At 41.8% G+C, this 21,437-nt stretch overlaps 1 protein-coding gene across 1 annotated transcript in view; it reads right to left on the reverse strand.

The window, feature by feature from the left end:
- Window positions 1-21,437, reverse strand: part of caprin1b (cell cycle associated protein 1b) — a 204,275-nt gene that overhangs the window by 164,496 nt on the left and 18,342 nt on the right. Inside the window, exons 2-3 of the mRNA XM_078549580.1 lie at window positions 19,582-19,644; window positions 17,639-17,725 (exon numbers count right to left, since the gene is read on the reverse strand). Of these exons, the coding sequence (XP_078405706.1) occupies window positions 17,639-17,725; window positions 19,582-19,644 (150 nt within the window). The remainder of the gene's footprint in view (window positions 1-17,638; window positions 17,726-19,581; window positions 19,645-21,437) is intronic.

Below are 21,437 nucleotides of genomic sequence, written 5' to 3' on the forward strand. Positions count from 1 at the left end.
GCATGAGAAAATGGTGTTGATTGGTTGAGGCGTTGCCATGGAGAATGCACAAGACAACTATTGTCCTCCACGCTTTTGTTCAATTCAAAAAAGGCGCACTGCCGGGACACTTTCCTTTTGCCTGCAGAGGACAGGTCCCTGCATATGAATATATGTAGCTTCTAGCAAGTGTAAATGAGCCACATTGCAAGCCTGACTGATAACCTTAAATTTGTTTTAGTGTTATTCCTAGCACACTACATTGTTCAGCAAGTGCCATGCAATCGCAGTATCACGTCGACCGTTGGGCATTATGCTCTGAGTTTTGTAAGCACAGGCAGGCCAAGTATGGTCAGTAATTTGCCTAATGCAGACAGGTCAAGGGACATTGTTACGACCGGTGTGGGAGGAGTGCGCAGTTTATCTAGCCTCACTACTCCACAGGCCGTGCCATTAGTATACATGTTTAATTCACTTCCCAAAATAGCCAATTATTTACCTTTGCTACCTTTAGACGCAAAATAAAACACTTTTACTAACCTTCTTTCAATAAACTCAACGATTGTTTCAAAAAAGAAGTTTCATTTTATAATAAACCAATTTGCATGAACTGGTTGACATACAATTTGCAATCTGCAAGTGTACCTATCTATCCCTTTCAAAATTCCCCAAAATTCCTAAAATTCACACAAAGGAGACAAGTAGGGTCTCTGCAGAGATGGGTGGTTGATGGAAAAACTTTTATTAAAAGGATAAAGTTCACAGGGTTTGACGCTGTCGATTTGGTGTTTCTTCATGCTAGGACAGGTTGCTAGTGCCGGCTGATGTCTGAAGGTTCTTATCAATGGTGCTTCAGCATGGACGAAAATAGAGCTGGATCAATCTTTCTCACCTCAGCCTCTCGGGTTTCTAAATGCAGACAAGTTCCCTCGAGATGAAGATTCCTAACTGGATACTGAAAGCCACACTGTATTGCAAGCAAAGCAGGGAGCACGCACAAGCTGGGCAGCTTTTCCACTTCTCAGTTCATTCCCAACTCAGTTCAAAACATAAAGCCCCTCCATCAGGTAATTTCCTGTAAATCACCAGGCCTTTGTCTTTGAAACAGTTCCCTCCATCCCCAACAATTAAAATTACTGTCGCAGTTCAAATAAACAAATAGCTCTCCTCCACTACTGCCATGCTGGTCATTTAGCTGACACCAGGTGATTTCTTAGAAAAGGCATGTGTGCCCACAATCCAAGGTAAACTTATGGCCTCTGTTTTAAATAAAGCCCAGGTCAGACCCCAAGTATCCAAATAATGCAATGTCCTTTCAAATTTTCAAAGAGAATATACTTCTTGAATACAATCCTCCAGGTCACTGGGACGTACGTCCTACATACCTGGCATTGCAGTGGCACTGAAATTCATATACCACATTGCTTATTTATTTGGTATGCAGACTTTTTGATTTGACAACAGCATCCTGTTAGTGGAGAATACCACTCATCTTGCTACTGCACAGTGGCACTGTGAAACGGCTAGCTCAAATTTTTGGGATGCCTTACCCTTCGAGGCCAATTTAAGGTGGACTGGTCATTATCTGAAAGTGGCAGCCAAAGGCCCAACGCGCTCCATCCCACGCTCAAATTCACCTTTGAAATGGAGCAGTCTAACGAGCTCCCTTTCCACGACATGCTATATGGAGAAATCTGCTAATGGGTTGGTTCTCTACTAATGTCAACTGCATACCTCCTTTCACAGGTCAACATACACGTTGGGATTCCTACAGCTTCAAATGCTACAACATTGGTCTTAAACGCAATCTCGTAAATAGGGCCCAAGAAATTTGCTCAACGTACAAGTTTGACACCAAAATAGAGCGCATCAAAACTACCCTGTGGGATAATGGCTATCCTGATCAGATCATTGCTCACAGTGTATCACGCATGCACACAAATATGCCCAAGGCTGCCACTTTCAGATCTGAAAAGTGCCGTCTACTTCAAATTACCCTTCAAGGGTAAGGAATCTCAAACATTTGAGCAACAGGTGAAGCTAGCAGTTTCAGGTTGCTACTATGCAGTAGCAACACAAGTGTAGTTTCTACTAACAGGATGCTGTCATCAAGCAAGGTGATGTTCTGCCTACCGCACAAATGAGTAATGTGGTATATGAATTTCAGTGCCGCTGCGGTGCCAGGTACATAGGTTGTACATAGTCCCAATGACTGGTGGATTGTTGAATAATCCACAGTGTGCAAAGGATTACACTAAAAAAACAATTTAAGATCATCAGTCGCATTTGCAATGACTTACACTTACTAGTAGTTACATATATTCATACATAGGAATCCATCCTCTGCAGGCAAAAAGAACATATCCAGACATTCTGCCTTTTTTGAAATGAACAATAGTTCCTTGGTGCATTCTCCATGGCAATGCCTCAACCGCAGTTGACTTGCCAACCAATCAGCACCCTTTTCTCATGCAGCATTACTTGGTGCATAATTGCCAGCACAGATACGATGGGCTGAAGGGCCTGTTTCTGTGCTGTATAACTCTTGATTTTCTTTATTTATTTTGTTTCTTTTTTAAAAACCTTTTCCCTCAATCTCCTCCCGCACCCCCCCTCCCCCCCCGAACCAAATAGGGCCATCTGTCACTTGTTTTTATGTTTTGCTTTCAGAGTGCTGACCCTTGTTCTGCTGTTAACGCCTTTTGCAATCTTACCTTTATGCCACTTTCAGCGCCTTCTTTACTCTTTACCACTAACACTCCCTTTATCTTGTCTCCATGACACCCTTGTCAATCTCTCCTTAGCTGTCACCTATCCCTGATCTTCTATCTCATTCCACCTGCTCCACCCCCTCCTAACAGTATAAAATCCATTATATTTCTACTTCTCTTTAGCTTTGCAGAAGTCATTTGGACTCAAAATGTTAATTCTATTTCTCTCTCCACAGATGCTGCCAGATCTGCTGAGTTTTTCCAGCATTTTCTGTTTTAATTCTTGACTAATTCTAATCCCATTTTCCAGCACTCAGCCCGTAGCCTTGTATGCTACGATGTTTCAAGTGCTCATCTAAATAATTCTTAAATGTTGAGGGTTCCTGCCTCTATTATCCCCTCAGACAGTGTGTCCCAGATTCTAACCACCCTCTGGGTGAAAAGATTTCTCCTCAAATACCCTCTAAACCTACTGCCCCTTACCTTAAATCTATGCCCCCTGGTTATTGACACCTCCGCTAAGGAGAAAAGTTTCTTCCTATCTGCCCTATCTATGCCCCTCATAATTTTATATATCTCTATCAGGTCCCCCCTCAGCCTTCTCTGCTCTAAGGAAAACAACCCTAGCCTATCCACTCTCTCTTCATAGCTGAAACACTCCAGCCCAGGCAACATTCTGGTGAATCTCCTATACATAGGATTAAATAAATATTGGATTTAAAAAGGGGTCAAGAGGGAGGAGAGAGTTCATGGTCTGAAGTTGTTGAACTCAATGTTAAGCCCGGAAGGCTGTAAGGTGCCAAATCGGAAGATGAAGTGCTGCTCCTCCAGTTTGCGTTGGGCTTCACTGGAACATTGCAGCAGGCCAAGGACAGACCTGTGGGCATGAGAGCAGATTGGAGTGTTGAAATGGTAAGCAACAAGGTGGTCTAGGTCATGCTTGCGGACTGAGCGAAGTTGTTCCACAAAGTGGTCACCCAGTCTGTGTTTGGTCTCCCCAATGTACAGGAGACCGCTTTGGGAGCAGCAAATACAGTAGACTAAATTCAAGGAGGTGCAAGTGAAGTGCTGCTTCACCTGAAAGGAGTGTTGGGGGCCTCGGATGGTGAGCAGGTAAAGGGGCAGGTGTTGCACATTCTGTGATTACATGGGAAGGTGCCGTGGGAAGGGGATGAGGAGTTGGGGGTGATGGAGGAGTGGATCATGGTGTCACGGAGGGAACGGTCCCTATGGAATGCTGACAAGCTGGGGGATGAGGGGAAGATGTGTTTGGTGGTAGCATCATGCTGGAGTTGGCAGAAATGGTGGAAAATGATCCTCTGAATGCGGAGGCTGGTGGGGTGAAAAGTGAGGACAAGGGGGGCCCTATCATGGTTCTGAGTGGGAGGGAAAGGGCTGAGGGCAGAGGTACAGGAAATGGCTGGGACATGGTTGAGAGCCCAGTCAACCAGTGGGAGGAGGCAACCTCTTAAAGAAAAAGGAAGACATGTCAGAAGCACCGTTTTGGAAGGTGGCATCATCGAAACAGATGCGATGGAGATGGAGGAACTGAGAAAATGGGATGGAGCCCTTACAGGAAGCAGGGTGTGAGGAGCTGTAGTCGAGGTAGCTGTGGGAGTCAGCGGGCTTGTAATGAATATTAGTGGAAAGTCTATCACCAGAAATGGAGACAGAGGTCAAGGAAGGGAAGGGAAGTGTCAGAGATGGTCCATGTGTAGGTGAGAGGGGGGTGAAAATTGGAAGAAAAACAGAACAAAACCGATAAATTTTTCCAGGTCCAGATGAGAGCATAAAGTGGCACCAATAGTCATTGATATACCAAAAGAAGAGCTGTGGGAGGGGACCTGAGTAGGACTGGAACAAGGAATGTTCCACATATCCAACAAAAGGACAGGCATAACTGGGCCCATGCGGGTACCCATAGCCACACTTTTTATTTGGAGGAAATGAGACAAGTTAAAGCAGAAATTGTTCAGGGAGAGAACAAGTTCAGCTAGGCGGGGGAGAGTCATGGTGGATGAGGATCGTTCAGGCCTCTGTTCAAGGAAGAAGTGACGAGCCCTCGAGCCATTCTGGTGGGACATGGAGGTGTAGAGGGATTGGACGTCCATGGTGAAGAGGTGACGGTTAGGGCCAGGAAACTGGAAATTGTTGACATGACGTAGGACATCAGAGGAATCGCAGATGTAGGTGGGAAGAAAATGGACAAGGGGAGGGAAAATGGAGTCAAGATAGGAAGAAATGAGTACCACAGGGCAGGAACAGGCTGACATGATGGGACAGTCCTGTTTGTGGGAAGGAGGTAAAAGTGGGCTGTGCGGGGTTGGGAGGTTATGAGATTGGAAGCTGTGGAGGAAAGATCTCCAGAGGAGATGAGGTCAGTGACAATCCTGGAAACAATGACTTGATGTTCGGCGGTGGGGTCATAGTCCAAGGGGATGTAGGAAAACAGACCAAGAGGCAGCAGCGAGTACAAGTTGACTTCCAGGAGGCATTGCATAAAGTTCTATTCAAAGTGCTGTTATTTACGTTTTTACACAAACTCTGGAAGTGACTTAATTGGCTTAAGGGCAGCCAGTAGTTAGAAATATATGAAGTAATGCACTTTGGAACAAAGAACAAGGAAGGGAATATGTTTTCAGTGGTGAGCTGGCCCTAATTTAGAGATTTATAATTCACCAGAACTGGAAGAATATTCACCCTCCGAGGAGACGGGGAGGGTGAATATTCATAACCTTCCAACCCTCTTTAGACTGGAGAATTACAAATGTTACACCGTTGTTCAAAAATGGATGCAAGAATAAGCCCAGCAATTACAGGCCATTCAGCTGAACCTCAGTAGTGGGAAAGCTTTTAGAAACATTAATGCGGTAAAACATTAACAGTAACTTGGGCAAATGTGTATTAAAGAAAGCGGGGGAGGCAGTGGCGTAATCGCATTGCCACTAGACTAGCAATTCAGAGACCAGGGGAGCACGGTTTTAATCCCACCATGGCAGATGATGAAACGTGAGTTCAATAAAAATCTGGAATTAAAAGTCATGACTATGAAACCATGCCAATTATCATAAAAGCCCATCCGGTTTGCTAATGTCCTTTAGGGTAGGAAATCTGCCGTTCTTTCTTGGTCTGGCCAAGATGTAAGACCATAAGACACAGGAGTAGTCAGCCATTCGGCCCATCAAGTCTACCCTGCCATTCAACGAGATCATGGCTGAACTGATAATCTTCAACTCCACTTTCCTGCTTTTCCCCGCTCAATTCCCTTACTGATTAAAAATCTGTCTATCTCAGTCTTGAATATACTTAATGACCCCCTCTGCAGCCCTCTTGCAGTAAAGATTCACTACCCTCAGAAAAGAAATGCCTCATCTCTGTCTTAAATGGGTGACCCCTTACTCAGATTATGCCCTCTGGTCCTAGACTCTCCCACAAGGGGAAACAACCTCTCAGCATTTACCCTGTCAAAGAAGGGTAGAAACTAGAGATAGTTCTAAGTAATTTATATTTGTATTTGCGGGTTAGGAATAGCTATAGCATTAAGTTTAATTTATATTGGTTATTTTTGTGTTCAAAAGATGAATCCTGGGTTTAGTTTCATTTTAGAGGTTCTGTGAAATGGAGACGCGCAGTCTTTAAGCTCTGTTTGTATAACTGCATTTTTAATGAGGTTTTACAACTCAAAGTGAACAGCTATGTTACCAAGGATGTTAGTAGTTTAAGGAAGTTAAAACAGAAACAAGGTAGAAAAAAACTGTTGCCTAGCAACAAGTATCCAGAGAGAGAGAGAGACCCACAGAGACAGGGAGAAACAGAAAGCTGTTTTATTTCAGTTGGTATGTGGAAACCACAGGGTAAAGACAGAAAGGTCTCAGAGCAACATAGAAAGGACCCAAAGTCAGGGATAGGACAGAAAGAGGGTACCAGGAAGATCTAATAGTCAAAGGAAATGAACAGGAATCTGAAAATGGTTCTGTTAAGTAAAGTTAAGAGTGAAGAGCAGAGAAAAATGCTCCAAGTTAAAAGACAGAGCTGCAGGGAGCAGACTTGGAACAAAGTGGGCTTCCGAGAAGCTAGAGATCCAGGAAGACAGCCAAAGGTGCGTGACTCCTTGCTATGGGCCTGTGAAGCAGAGGTGTTCTGTTGGCATGGCTGAGTGTCTGAGAGAGAGAGTGGAATGCGAAGCTGGAATATATGTGGCGACTCAGGGGAGAGGAACACCAGAAGGAGAGATTGAAATCCTGGGGGTGGATCCTTGTTCAAGGCATCAGAGAGAAAGTGCCGTTTGGGAGAAGATTCCAAAGTGAGTTCTCAGAGAGTGAAGATTGGAAACCCTTGTGTGAAAGCCAGTGTTTCCATGAGAACAGCTGGCCCAGTGTGACGAGCGTCTGGGGGGAGTTGATGAGATCCATAGCATCTGCTTTGGATGGTATCTGTCACTTGATCCCGGAATGTGGTGTGTCCGACCACAGGTCGCCTATTGGTTTACATGGACTGTATACTTACTGTGAACATTAGAGTATAAGACAGACTTTGTAACTTGTGTTATTCTTACAAATCTGTATATATCTGTAAAAGTGTGGTTGTGGGCGAAGGAGTAGTGTAATATAGTTCATCTTTTTCTTGTTTAATAAATGTTCTTTTGTTAAAAGTACATCAGCAAACCTTGCGACTCTGCTCAGTAGCCACCTTCCACGTTTCTAAACAAAACCTAAAAGTTAGGATCTATCAAGCCAGGTTCCACCCTGGGGTCTGACTTGTCCAGTAGTATCAGCTGGGATCATAACAACAGTGATATATTTCCAAGTCAGGATGGTGTGTGGCTTGGAGTGGAACTTCCAGGTGGTGGTGTTCCCATGCACCTTCTGCCCTTGTCGTTCTAGACTGTAGCAGTCATGGGTTTGGAAGGTGCTGTCTAAGAAACCTTGGTGATTTCCTACAGTACATCTTGTAGATGGTACACACCACTGCATCAGTGGTGGAGGGATTGGATCTTTATGGATGGGGGCCAATCAAGTGGTCTGCTTTGTCCTGGATAGTGTCAAGCTTATTGAGTGTCGTTGGAGCTGCACTCATCCAGCCTCCAAGCTTTTGGAAATCCAAATACGCTACATCCACTGACACCCCTTTACCCATTTTGCTTGTTACATCCTCAAAGAACTCTAATAAATTTGTCTCACACTATTTCTCTTCATAAATCCATGTTGACTCTGCCTGATTGTATTATGATTTTCTAAACATTCTGCTACTACCTCTTTAATAATGGATTCTAGCATTCCTGCAATGACAGATGTTTGGCTAACTAGCCTTTGGTTTCCTGCTTTCTGTCTTCCTACATTCTTGAAGGTGGTATTAGATTTGTGTTTTTCCAATCCACTGGAACATTTCTAGAAACTAGGGAATTTTGGAAGTTTGTAACCAATGCATCCACCGTATCTGCAGCCACCATTTTTAAGATCTTACAATGCAGGCTATCAGGTCCAAAGGACTTGTCAGCCTTAAGTTACATTATTATTCCCATTGCTCTTCTCTAATGATAGTAATTGTTTAAAATTCCTTCCTCCTTTTTATCTCGATTTCCTACTATCCTTGGGATGCTTTTTGTCTCTTCTACTGTGAAGACAGATGCAAAATACTTGTTCAAAGCCTCTGCCAATTCATCATTTCCCATCATCAATTCCCCCAGTCTCAGCCTCTAAAGGACGAATGTTCATTTTAGCTACTGTTCCTTTTTTATAGAAGCTTTAACTGTCTATGTTGGTATTTCGCACTAGTTTTTGCTCATACTCTAATTTCTCCCTCTATTATTTCATAATCCAGAGATTATTACCTTTGTGGCTTTGCTTTTCAATATAGTCCTAGCTGCTCATTCTCCCTCAACATATAATGACAACTAGTGTGATAAGATGGGACACAGTGCACAAACAGGTGTGTGCAGCAGCAAATAAGGTCAGAGTAGGGGAAAATGGTAGAAAGGCAGAATTAAAGGCTCTTTATCGGAATGCACGTGAGAGAGTGAGAGAGAAACAGCGTGGTCATTTACAGTGAGCGTGAGAGAGAAACAGCGTGGTCATTTACAGTGAGGGAGAAACAGCGTGGTCACTTACAGCGAGAGTGAGAGAGAAATAGCGTGGTCATTTACACCGAGTGAGAGAGAGAAACAGCGTGGTCACTTTCAGCGAGTGTGAGAGGGGGGGCAGGGCTTTTAACAGTGAGAGAGAGAAGAGGGGCCTTTAACAGTGAGAGTGTCTGAGAAGGGTGTGAGACCAAAGGGTGTGAGACCATTAAAGAGCGCAAGAGGGAAATGAGTGTGAAGAGCAGCTGATTGGTGAGTATTTCTAATCTTTAAAGAAAAGGTCTTCAGTTTGTGTTTAGATCTCTAGTCTTTTTTTCTATTTTTCTAAAAGATAGCTTTAAGTAAAAGATTGATGGTGGTGTGCATAAAAGTTAATTATAATAAAGTGTAAAGAGTGGGGATACGAGAGTAATTAATTCATAAATTGAATAAAATACAATAGCAATGGCAGGACGGGTTAGGTGTTGCTGCTGCAACATGTGGGAGCTGCTGGACACCAAGGTGATCCAAAGTGAACACATCTGTACCAAGAGTTTCCAGCTTGAGGAATTTCGGATCGGAGTTAAGGAGCTGGAGTCTGAGTTGCAGACATTGCGCCATATCAAGGAGGGGGAAAGTTACCTAGACACGTTGCTCCAGAAGGCAGTCACGCCCCTCAGATTAGGTGCATAAGATATAGGAACAGGAGTAGACCATTCGGCCCCTAGAGCCTGCTCCGCCATTCAATAACATTGCTGATCTGCTTGTGTTTTGATTTCCACATTCCCATCTAACCCCAATAACCTTCGATTCCCTTGCCTAACAAGAATCTATCTACCTCTGCCTTAAAAATATTCAAAGACCCTGTCTCCACCAACTTCTGAGCCAGTAGATTCCAAAGTCTCACTATCCTCAGAAAAAATTTCTCCTCAACTCTGCCCTAAAAGGGCAATGCCTAATTTTATAACAGTGCCCCCTAGTTCTGGACTCACCCACAAGAGGAAACATCGTTTCGACGTCCACCTTGTCAAGGCCATTCAGGATCTTGTATACTTCAATCAAATCACCCCTCATTCTTCTAAACTCCAGTGAAAATAAGCCCAGTCTGTCCAACCTTTCCTCATAAGACAACCCACTCATTCCAGGTATCAATCTAATAAGCCTCCTTTGAACTGCCTCCAATGCATTTACATCCTTCTTGAAATGAGACCAAAACTGCACACAGTATTCGAGGTGCGGTCTCACCAATGCCCTGTATAACTGAAGCATAACATTCTTACTTTTATGACCAATCCCTCTCATAATAAAGGATAGCACTCCATTAGTCTTCTAAATTAATTGCCATACCTGCATACTAATTCAAGTTTGGTCTGTGATCAAGGACAGGAGGGTGTGACTGCAGGTGAAGCAGGTTTGGGGACCCAGGGATAGCGTTCGAAGAGCCTCGGCCCCTGCAACTGTCCAACAGTTACATGGTCCTTGCAAGTTGCGTGAATGAGAGCGGGGACTGCAGGGAGGATGAGTGAACTGACCTCGGCACCATGGTCCAGGGAGCCATTCAAGTTGGGGGAAGGGAATGGGAACATAGTACTGGTAGGGGACAGTATAATTAGGAGGATAGGTACTGTTCTTTGCAGCCATGACCGCGAGTCCCGAAGGCTGTGTTACCTGACCGGTGCCAGGGTAAGGACGTCTCGGGGCTGGAGAGGAAGTTGGAGTGGGAGGAGAGGGGTCCAGCTGTCATCGCCCATGTCGGCACCAAAACATTGACAGGGCTAGAAAGGAGGTTCTGCTGAAAGAATTTGAACAGTTAGGAGCTACATTAAAAAGCAGATCCAAGGTAATAATCTCTAGATTGCTACCTGAGCCACGGGCAAACGGGAAAATGAAGTCAAGGAGTTACATGCATGGCTCAGAAATTGGTGTGGGAGGAATGGGTTTCAGTTCATGTGGCACTGGCGCCAGTACTGGGGTAGAAGGGAGCTGTTCCGGTTGGATGGGCTTCACTTGAACCATGCTGGGACCAGTGTCCTGGCAAACTGAATAACTAGGGCTATAGAGAGGGCTTTAAACTAAATATGTGGGGTGGGGTGTTCTGGAAAGGGGCTACATAGGCTTACAAAGAAAAAGAACGTGGCACACTTGAAGTTCAGCTATTTAGGTAATGATACCCAGGGTGAGAGAGGAAGGGACAGAGTGTACAAACAAAAAAAAAAGCAGCAAATAGGGTCAAAAAGGGGAAAAAAATGGTAAAAATTCAAAATTAATGGCTCTTTACTTAAATGCACGTAGTATCTGAAACAAAATAAATGAATTTAACGGCACAAACAGAGGTTAATGGGTACAATTTTATAGCCATTATGGAGACGTGGTTATAAGATCAAAGCTGGGAACTAAATATTCAGGGGTATGTGACTTTTTGAAAGGACAGGCAAGGAAGAAAGGGTGGTGGGGTAGCTTTGTTAGTACGAGATGGAATAAGTATGATAGCAAGAAAGGATCTTGGATCAAAAGATGCAGAATCCATATGGGTGGAGGTGAGAAATAACAAGGGGAAGACGACACTGGTGCGAGTAGTCTACAGGCTCGCTAACAATGTCTATACTGTAGGACAGAGAATAAGTCAGGAGATAATGAGGGCTTGTAAAAAAGGCAGTACACTAATCATGGGTGACTTTAATCTTCATGTAGATTGGGAAAATTAAACTGGCAGAGGTAGACATGAGGAAGAATTCATAGTGTGTATTTGGGACAGCTTTTTTAGAACAATATGTTATGAATCCAACTAGGGATCAGGCTATTTTAGATCTGGTAATGTGTAATGGGGCAGGTTTAATAAGTGATCTCAGAGTAAAGGATCCCATAATATGGTAGAATTTAGCATTTAGTTTGAGTGCGAGAAACTTGGGTCGGAAACAACTGTGCTAAACTTAAATAAGGGTAATTACAATGGAATGAGGGCAGAGTTGGCTGGAGTGGACTGGGAAAGGAGTTTAGCAGAAAATGACAATTGATGAACAATGGCAGTCATTTAAGAAAATAGTTCATGACTCTCAATAAAGAGATATCCCAGTCAGGAAGGAGGATTCTAGGAAGGGGAATAAACCAACCATGGTTAACCAAGGAAGTTAAGGACAATATCAAATTGAAAATTGTGGCAAAGATTAGTGATAAGACAGAGGATTAGAACATTTTAAAAGCCAACAAGAGATAACCAAAAAAAAAGGAAGAAAATAAACTTTGAGGGTAAACTAGCAAGTAATATAAAAACGGACAGTAAGAGCTTCTTTAAATATATAAAAAGGAAGAGAGAGGCCAAAGTGAACATAGGCCCCTTAGAGAATGAAGCTGGGGAAATAATAATGGGGAACCAGGAAATGGCAGAGGAGTTGAGTAAATATTTCAGTCTTCACAGTAGAAGATACTAATAGCATTCCAAAAATACTATTAAGGATCAAAGGGCAAAAGTGGGGGGGGGGGGGGGGGGGAAGCAGAGGAAATAAATACAAAAACTATCACGAGAGAAAAAGTACTAGGGAAACTCATGGGGCTAAAGGCTGATAAGTCGCCTGGACCTGATGGGTTGCATCCTAGGATTTTAAAGGAAGTAGCTACAAAGATAGTGGCTGCACTGGTAGTAATCTTCAAAGAATCCTTAGATTCTGGAAAAGTTCCAGAGGATTGGAGAACAACCGATATAACATCCTTATTCAAAAAGGGAGACAAAAGCAGGTAACTATAGGCAAGTTAGCTTAGCATCTGTCATTGGGAAAATATTGGGAGTCTATTATAAAGGAAGTAATAGCAGAGCATTTAGAAATACGTAATCTAATCAAGCAGAGTCAGCATGGCTTCATCAACAAATTTACTGGAATTCTATGAGGGGGTAACAAGCAGAATAGATAACGAGGAACCAGTAGATGTAATATATTTGGAGCTCCAAAAGGCGTTCAATAAGGTACCTCATGTAAAGCTACTTAAGGTAAGAGCCCTTGGGGTTGGGGGTAGTATATTAGCATGGATAGGGGATTGGCTTACTAATAGAAAACAGAATAAGAAAGTGGGGCATTTTCAGGATGGCAACCTGTAACTAGTGGAGTGCCACAGGGATCAGTGTTGGGGCCTCAAGTATTTACAATATATATTAATGACATAGATGAGGGAAGTGAATATAATATTGCCAAACTTGCGAATGACAAAAAAATAGGTGGGAAGGCAAGTGGTGAGGATGACACAAGGAGTCTACAGAGGGATAGGTTAAGTTAATGGGCAAAAACTTGGCAGGTGGAATATAATGTGGGAAAATATGAAGTTATGCACTTTGGTAAGGAGAATAGAGGAGCTAAATATTATTTAAATGGAAAAAGATTGCAGAAGGCTACAGCACAGAAGGATTTGGGAGTCCTTGTGCATGAATCACAAAAAGCTAACATACAGGTTCAGCAGGTAATAGGGAAGGCAAATGGAATGTTGGCCTTTATTTCAAAGGAATGGAGTATAAATATAGGGAAGTCTTACGAAAACTATACAAGGCACTAGTTAGACCACACCTAGAATACTGTGATGAGTTTTGGTCCCCTTATCTAAGGAAAGATATACCGGCATTGGAGGGAGTCCAAAGACGGTTCACGAGGTATGGAGTTCACCCGGGTATGGATGGATTTTCTTATGAGGAGAGGTTGAGTCGGTTGAGCCTGTACTCATTGGAATTTATAAAAATGAGAGGTGACCTTATTAAAACATAAAAGATTCTTAGGGGGCTTGACAGGGTAGATGTGAGAGGTTGTTTTCCCTGGTGGGAGAGTCTGGGACCAGACGGCATAATCTTAGATTAAGGGGGTGCCCGTTTAAGACAGAGATGAGGAGGAATTTCTTCTCTCAGAGGGTAGTCAATCTGTGGAATTCTTTACTGCAGAGGCTGGGTCATTAAGTATATTCAAGGCTGAGATAGGCAGATTTTTAATCAGTAAGGGAATCAAGGATTATGGGGAAAAGGCAGGATAATGGAGTTGAAGATTATCTGATCAGCCATGATCTCATTGAATGGTGGAGCAGACTCAATGGGCCGAATGGCCTATTCTGCTTCTATGACTTATGGTAACAAGATGGATGAACCGATAGCACAAAGAAATAAATGGGTGTGATATGATTGCCATTACAGAGACATGGTTGCAAAGTGACAGGAAGAAAGGACTTGAAGAAAGGAAAAGGTGGTGTTAATAAAGGGCAAGATCAGTATTGAGAATTTATCTTGGTTCGGAGAATCAAAATGCATAATCAGCTTGGGTGGAGATGAGAAATAGTAAAGGAAAGAAGCCATTGGATGGGAGTGGCTTATAAGCCCCTTGATAGTAGGTACACTATAGGACAGAGTATACATCAAGAAATAATGGGAGCTTGTAAAAAGGATACTGCAATAATCATGAATGATTTTAATCTTCATATAGATTGGATGATCAACATGACAAAGGCTGCCTGGAGGATGAATTCATAGTGTATTTGGGACAGTTTCCTACAAAAACGTCTTCTGGCAATGTGTAATGAGACAGGATTTAACCTATAACCTCAGTTTAGGATCCTCCAGAGATGAGTGATCATAACATAATAGAATTTCACATTTTGTTTGAGGGTGAGAAGGAACTGAAACTAGTGCCTTAAACTGAAATAAAGGCAATTACAAGGGTATGAAGTCAAAGTTGGCTAAAGTGGACTGGGTAAATAGGTTAAGATGGTAGAGACGTAGCGGCAGGCATTTAAGGAAATACTTCGTTGAGAAAGAAAAACGCTACAAGAAAGATGCATCATCTGTGGCTGACTAAGGAAGTTAAGGATGGTACCAACTTGATCTAAAAGATATGTAATGCTGCATTGTGGTAGCCAAGAAGATTGGGAAAATTTTAGAAACTAACTAGGGATGGCTAAAAAAAAAGAGAAAGAAATTGAAGTATGAGAAAACAAGCAAGAAATTAGAAGCTTTTATTGTGTTTTTTTTAAAAAAGTATAACCATTGTGGGTTGTTGTAAAACCCAATCTGGCTCATTAATGCCCTTTAGGGAAGGAAATCTGCTGTCCTTACTTGGTCTGACCTACATGTGACTCCAGACCCACACCAATGTGGTTGACTCTTAAACGCAATAAATGCTGGCCTAGCATCCCAAGAACGAATAAGTAAATAAAGCTAAATTAAGTGTTGGTCTCAGAGAGTGAAACTGAGAAATAATGGGAAACAAGGAAATGGCAGAGAATTTCATCAGGTATTTTGTATCTGTCACAGTAGAACAAAAAAAATCTCAATAATAGCAGAAAAGCAGGAAGCAAAAGGAAGAGAGGAACTTAAAACAATCAAAATCACTTGAGAAAAAGTAGTAGGAAAACTAATGGGACTAACGGCTGGTAAGTCTCCTAGGCCTGATGGCTTTCATCGTTGGGTCTTAAAAGTGATTGCACAGACAGTGGATGCATCAGATGTAATCTTCCAAAATTCCCTAGATTCTGGTAAGGTCCCAACAGATTGGAAAACCACAAATCAAACCACTATTCAAGAATGGAGGGAAACAGAAAGCAGTAGACTACAGGCCAGTTAGTCTAACATCTGTCATTGGGAAAATGCTAGAATCCATTGAGGAGGTAGTAGCAGGACATTTAGAAAATCACAATATAATCAGACAGAGGCAACATGGCTTTGTGAAAGGGGAATCATATTTGACAAATTTATTAGAGTTCTTTGAGGATGTGACAAGCAAAGTAGATAAAGGGAAACCAATGGATATAAGGTATTTGGATTTCCAAAAGGCATTTATATGCTGCCACATAAAAGTTTACTGCACAAGATAACAGCTCATGGTGTTGGGGGTGATATATTAACATGGATAAAGGCTTAGCTTAAGAATAAGAAACAGAGTCAGGTTAAACAGGTAATTTTCAGGTTGGCACACTAACTAGTGCAGTGCCACAGGAACAGCGCTGGGGCCTCAACTATTTATGATCTATATGAACGACTTGGACGAAGGGATAGACTATATTGTAGCCAAATTTACTGATGTTGCTGAGGTTGGTAGGAAAGGAAGTTGTGAGGAGGCTACCATGAGTCTACAAATGAATATAGATAGGTTAAGTGAGGGAGCAAAAATTTGGCTGATGGAGTATAATGTGGGAAATATATTTGGCAGGAAAAATAGAAAAGCAGGATATTAGTTAAATGAATAGAAACTGCAGCATACTACAGTACAAAAGATCTAGGTCTCCTTGTACATGAATCACAAAAAGTCAGCATGCAGGTACAACAAGTAATTAGGAAGGCAAATGGAATTTTGGCGTTTTTTTTACAAGAAGGGTGGAGTATAAAAGTAGGGAAGCCTTGCTACAACTATACAGGGCATTGGCAAAATTGCACCTACATTACTGTGTACAGTTTTGGTCTACTTACTTGAGGTATGGAATTGCATTGGAAGCAGTTCAAAGGTGGTTCACAAGAGTTAATCCTGGGATGAAGGGGTTGTCTTACGAGGAGACGTTGAACAGACTGGGGCTATATTTATTGAGGTTTAGAAGAATGAGAGGTGATCTCATGGAAACATAGAAGATTCTTAGGGAGCTCGACAGGTTTAGATGTTATGGGGATGATCCTTCACAGGGAATCCAGAGCTAGAGGGCGCAGTTTAAAAATAAGGGGTCTCTCATTTAAGACAGAGATGAGGAAGAACCAAGTTCGCTTGGATGGTCCTTAGTCTTCGGAATTCTCTTCCCCCCAGACAGCAGTGGAGGCTGGGTCATCACACACATTCAATGCTGAATTAGACAGATTTTTGATCAACAAGGGGAGTTAGAGGTGTAGGAGGCAGCCAGGAAAGTGGAGTTAAGCCCAAAATCAGATCAGCCATGATCTTATTGAATGGTAGTGAAGGTTTGATGGGCCGAATGGCCCATTCCTATTTCTTACGATCTTTTCCTAAGGCTGAAGGAGATTGCAGATTAATGTCAATTAGGCACAATTTTTGTGAAGTGAATTGACTTTCCAAACCAGTTTTGCATAGGTCGCTAGGCCTGGAAACAAAATAGATCCTTATTGTATCAGGCTATTGGGTATGAACCCAAGTCACAGAAGTGATCGGCTTTGTACTACCAAGGTCCATGGATGTGCATTTTAGTCTCTGACCTGAAACATTATGTCCTGGGCTTCTAAGGGCAGCTGCAACTGAAGACCATTTTGAAGGAACCACTCAATCAATCACAATAACCCACTAGAAAACATTCAGCAAGAATTGTATATCTGAAAGCTATGGGTATCCATTGCTGAAAAGAGTGTTATGGCAGAATATAACATATAGTAATGAAAGTAATACATAGTAAAACCAAGTCAACATGATAGTAATTTTTAAAAACTTATTACCCTTTAGCAGGAATGCAAATTAGCCACATGGGCCAAATGGAACCAAAGAGGTCCTTATCCCATTCCCAGTCTGGAGCAAAACAAACAGCAGGAGACAGTGACGGAGAGTGACAGTGAGGCCTAGGTTAACATTCTAGGGCCACTAGTTCAAACCTCACCACAGCAGCTGATGGAATTTAAATGCAACTCAAAAAATTAATAAATCTGGAATTGAAAGTTAGTCACAGTAATGGTGACCATGAAACTCCTGTTGCAAAATGCATGTGATTCACTAATGTCCTTTAGGAAAGGAAATCTGCCGCCTTTAAACTATCTGGCCTACATGTGACTCTAGACCCATAGCAATGTGGTTTATTTTCAACAGTCCTCTGGAATGGCCTCGAAAGCTGCTCGAATGGACAACAAATTCTGATCTTAGTAACACTATAATCTTAATTATATATAACAGTAGTTTCTATCCAATTAACTGCAAACACCAACCCTCATCAGCTCTTGCATACTTACGTCCTGGCCTAAGGTAATGAAGCTCCGCTGCAGTTCACGAGCAAACTCCAGGTTATTTGCAACTTCCTGTAACTTTCCAACAGCTTCCTATAAGAAAATTAAGATATGTTTTTACTCATCTTTAAAGTCCATCAATTGAATTGATCGTATCACAGGATGTCTTCCTTGGTCTGTCAGGGGAAATCATTTTAAAAAGCTGTTTTCCTAAATCATAAATCCTGCACGTAATAGCAAGTGAACTGACAAATTCTCTGCAGTTAACTGCAGGAAGCTTTCAACAAGCAAAGTTAACGTGTAACAATATGATGACTGCTGCGAAAAATTCAAGCACCCCAAGTAGAACATAAAAAAATTGAGCTTTCCCAATAAATGTCAAAGCATTTAAACACTCCATTCTTATTCACTACTAGGTCTTTGGAATTATAATTAGGCAGAAGCAAATGGAAACTCAAGAGAACTCTGTAATGTCAAATCTGTAAACTGTTACTACTGACTTTTCAAACCTGTTAAATCTTCCACTAAAAGCTACTGTGGAATCACCTGCTGCCAGGATGTGATCAGTGGAAGATACTGCACTGCTCATGACCAATGAAAGCTATCTTTATGCAGTTTACAGATTTAACGAAGTCTTGATATTTTCCACATTGCTAAGAAAAGCCATTTTAAAAGCCTCAAGTCAAACTTTAACTTTTACGCACAGGTAAAACAAACTTGAACAGGAGTACTACATTTACACTTGGTGCAAAGAGGATAATACAGACCAAGGCACAAAAATAAGTTCTGTTTTTATTTTGTATCTTCACACACACTTTCTTCCCTTTGGGGAATAGTGGGGAAGTGTTGGAAAGATTAGCAGGCTTTTCACTCAATGGGTTGATAAGTGTATTACTAATTTAAAATATAGCTAACAGGATTTATTGTCTTTAATTAATATTCATGTATATATTAAAGCAAGCAACAGTAAGAATAAGTCATCCAGTCTTAACCAAAAATAAGACTGGAAAATAGGCCACCTTTATCTGATCTCTCAGAAGTTTTCTTTCCAGAACATACAGGTCACAAGGTACAAGTCAGGATACTTGCCTGGATGAGTGCAGCTCCAACAACAGTCATGACACGCAACATCATCCAGGGCAAAGTAGCACAACTTGATCAATACCCCATCCATCACCTTAAACCTTCTTTCCCACCAACACACAGTTTGTACCATTTACAAGATGCACTGCAGCAATTGCCAAGGCTCCTTTGGCAGCACCATCAGGGGAGGCAGCGGTGCAGTGGTAATATCACTGGACTAAAAATCCAGAGGCCCAGGCCCATGCTCTGAGGACATCAGTTCAAATCCCACCATGACAGCTGGTGGAATTTGAATTCAATTAATAAATTTGGAATTCAAAGATAGTCTCATTAATAGTAACCGTGAAATTACCATCGATTGTTGTAAAAACCCATCTGGTTCACTTACGTCCTTTAGAGAAGGCAATCTGCCATCCTTAACTGGCTTACACGTGATTCCAGTACCACACAACGTGGTTGACTCTTAACCACCCTCAGAAATTGCTGGGTAAGCCACTCAGTTCTAGGATAATTAGGGATGGGCAACAAAGTTGGCTTTGCCAGCAACGCCCACATCACATGAAAGAATAAAAAAAAACCTTTCCAAGTCCATGATCTCTACCACCTAGAAGGGCAAGGGCAGCAGGTGCATGGGAAAACCATCACCTGCAAGCTCCCCTTCTCTCACCATCCTGACTTTGTTTTAAAGCTGATGCTGGGGGGGTCTATCATTTTAAGCACAATTTTATCAATATGTGGCTAGCACATAAATGAGTACGTGGAGGGGGAATAATATGACCTTTCCAATAAAAGGGATATCCAGCCCAAATAAGAGCATATGTAGTTCTAGCAATTGCAGGTTTTTTTAAAATCCAGAAATCACTTACCAATTGATCTTGGTTAAGGACTTCGCCTCTGTCAAGTCTTTCTTGGTAGTCATCCAGCTTGCCCTTTAACAAAAGGGAAATTTCAGATAAAAATTCAAAAATAATGAACGTAGTAAATGCACAATTTTCAAAGTTCAAAGGCCGGATAATACAACACCAAAACACCTGAAAAATTAGAACCCACCACAAACTACAAAATTATTACTGAACAGAGTCTCTTTACATTTTGCCTCCCACAGTTCTCATTTTCAAGTATACGTGGTACAGATTCCGCTCCCAACTGCCTAAATATCTACTTTCTATTGAGTTTCATGTTCGGACACTTAAACCATGACAAAATGCAACTTGATTAATACAGTTCACATACACAGCGGAGGACCTTACTTAAGAATAAAAGGGCACTGGAAATCTTATAATACTTGCAGTCTGTCTAAATGAAGACGAGAAGAGATCCGCCTTCAATGATTCAGAAAACTCAAACGTTTTCAGGAAGAATTGACTATAAGACAAATGTGAAAACTACTTGAGTTAGCACAACTGAGAAAATGTAACTGCCATAATTTATTTTGTACAGTTGTGTGCCCTCACTCTGCTGCTTCAAAACTTGCAACTGCTAAGAAGTTATTTTAAATCTCTTCAAAAAGCTCTGTAGTATCTGTATAATACTTGAATTACACAAAAATCTTTTGGATTAGCAAGTATTAGCAATACTCCAATTTTTAAGTCTGCCCTATTTCAATTTCACCAATTGCCCATAGTGTCTTGGAAACTCCATATTGCACATTTAATACAGGGAAGAGAAGCAGCTGCAAAGAAATGCAAAATGAGACAAGAGCTGTATGCAATAGTACAAGTAGGAAGAAATATTACTGATTATGTCTCATCAGTCAATGGCCAGTTAAGTACACTTAACCAGAATTATGGATTTATTTTTAATCTATGATTTAGACAAATAAACTTGTGATTAAAACTTCTTACAAAGACAAATCAACACTTATCTAAAGCTAAAATGAAACTGTCTAGCTTTGTTGGTGTGTACTGGCAATTCCCTCTCACAATTTGCTTTCCTGGTGAAAGCATAATACCCACCTGGTGAGTGGGGTGCAGCCTGCACTTTGAGTTCATTAAACTCCTTTGTAGACCCCTCTGGCAGCACATCAACTACAGCAAGAATCCTACACATGCTCATTACTAGTTTCATTTGCACTTTTGTTTGGTGGAAGCAAACATGTAATAGAGGTCAAGCAGCAGTCCTATTGGAGGCATTGAGACCCTCCTTGGGAGGTATTTTCACGAGGCCACCAGAGACAAAAGCTGCTACAAAAATAAAGAGTGCTGCATGTAGTACTTGCCTCAGGTCTGCAGTTAAAATGAGAAAGTCGCAACTGGGACTTAGTGTGTATGCTCATAATTGTTATGGTACAGCCGATGGTCCCAGTGGCGTAGTGGTATTGTCGCTGGACTAGTAATCCAGAAACCCAGGATAATGCTATGGGGACCCAGGTTCGAATCACACCAACGCAGATGGTAGAATTTGAATTCAATAAAAATCTGGAATTAAGTCTAATGATAGCCATGAAAATCATTGTTGTAAAAACCCATCTAAGGAAGGAAATCTGCCTTCCTTACCTGGTCTGGCCTACATGGGGCTCCAGACCCACAGCAATGTGGTTGACTCTTAAATGCCCTCTGAACAAGGACAATTAGGGATGGGCAATAAATGCTGGCCTGGCCAGCGAAGCCCACAAAAAAAGTTGTTCAAATCCCAAAGGGAAACTTGAAACAACTGCCACAACTTGTTTTGCAATTTGCATAAATTTTTGAGATGCGAGCCAGAATGTAAAAGCAGCACGCAA

Source organism: Cetorhinus maximus, chromosome 9 (assembly GCF_964194155.1).
Source record: "Cetorhinus maximus chromosome 9, sCetMax3.hap1.1, whole genome shotgun sequence".
Lineage (NCBI taxonomy): Eukaryota > Metazoa > Chordata > Chondrichthyes > Lamniformes > Cetorhinidae > Cetorhinus > Cetorhinus maximus.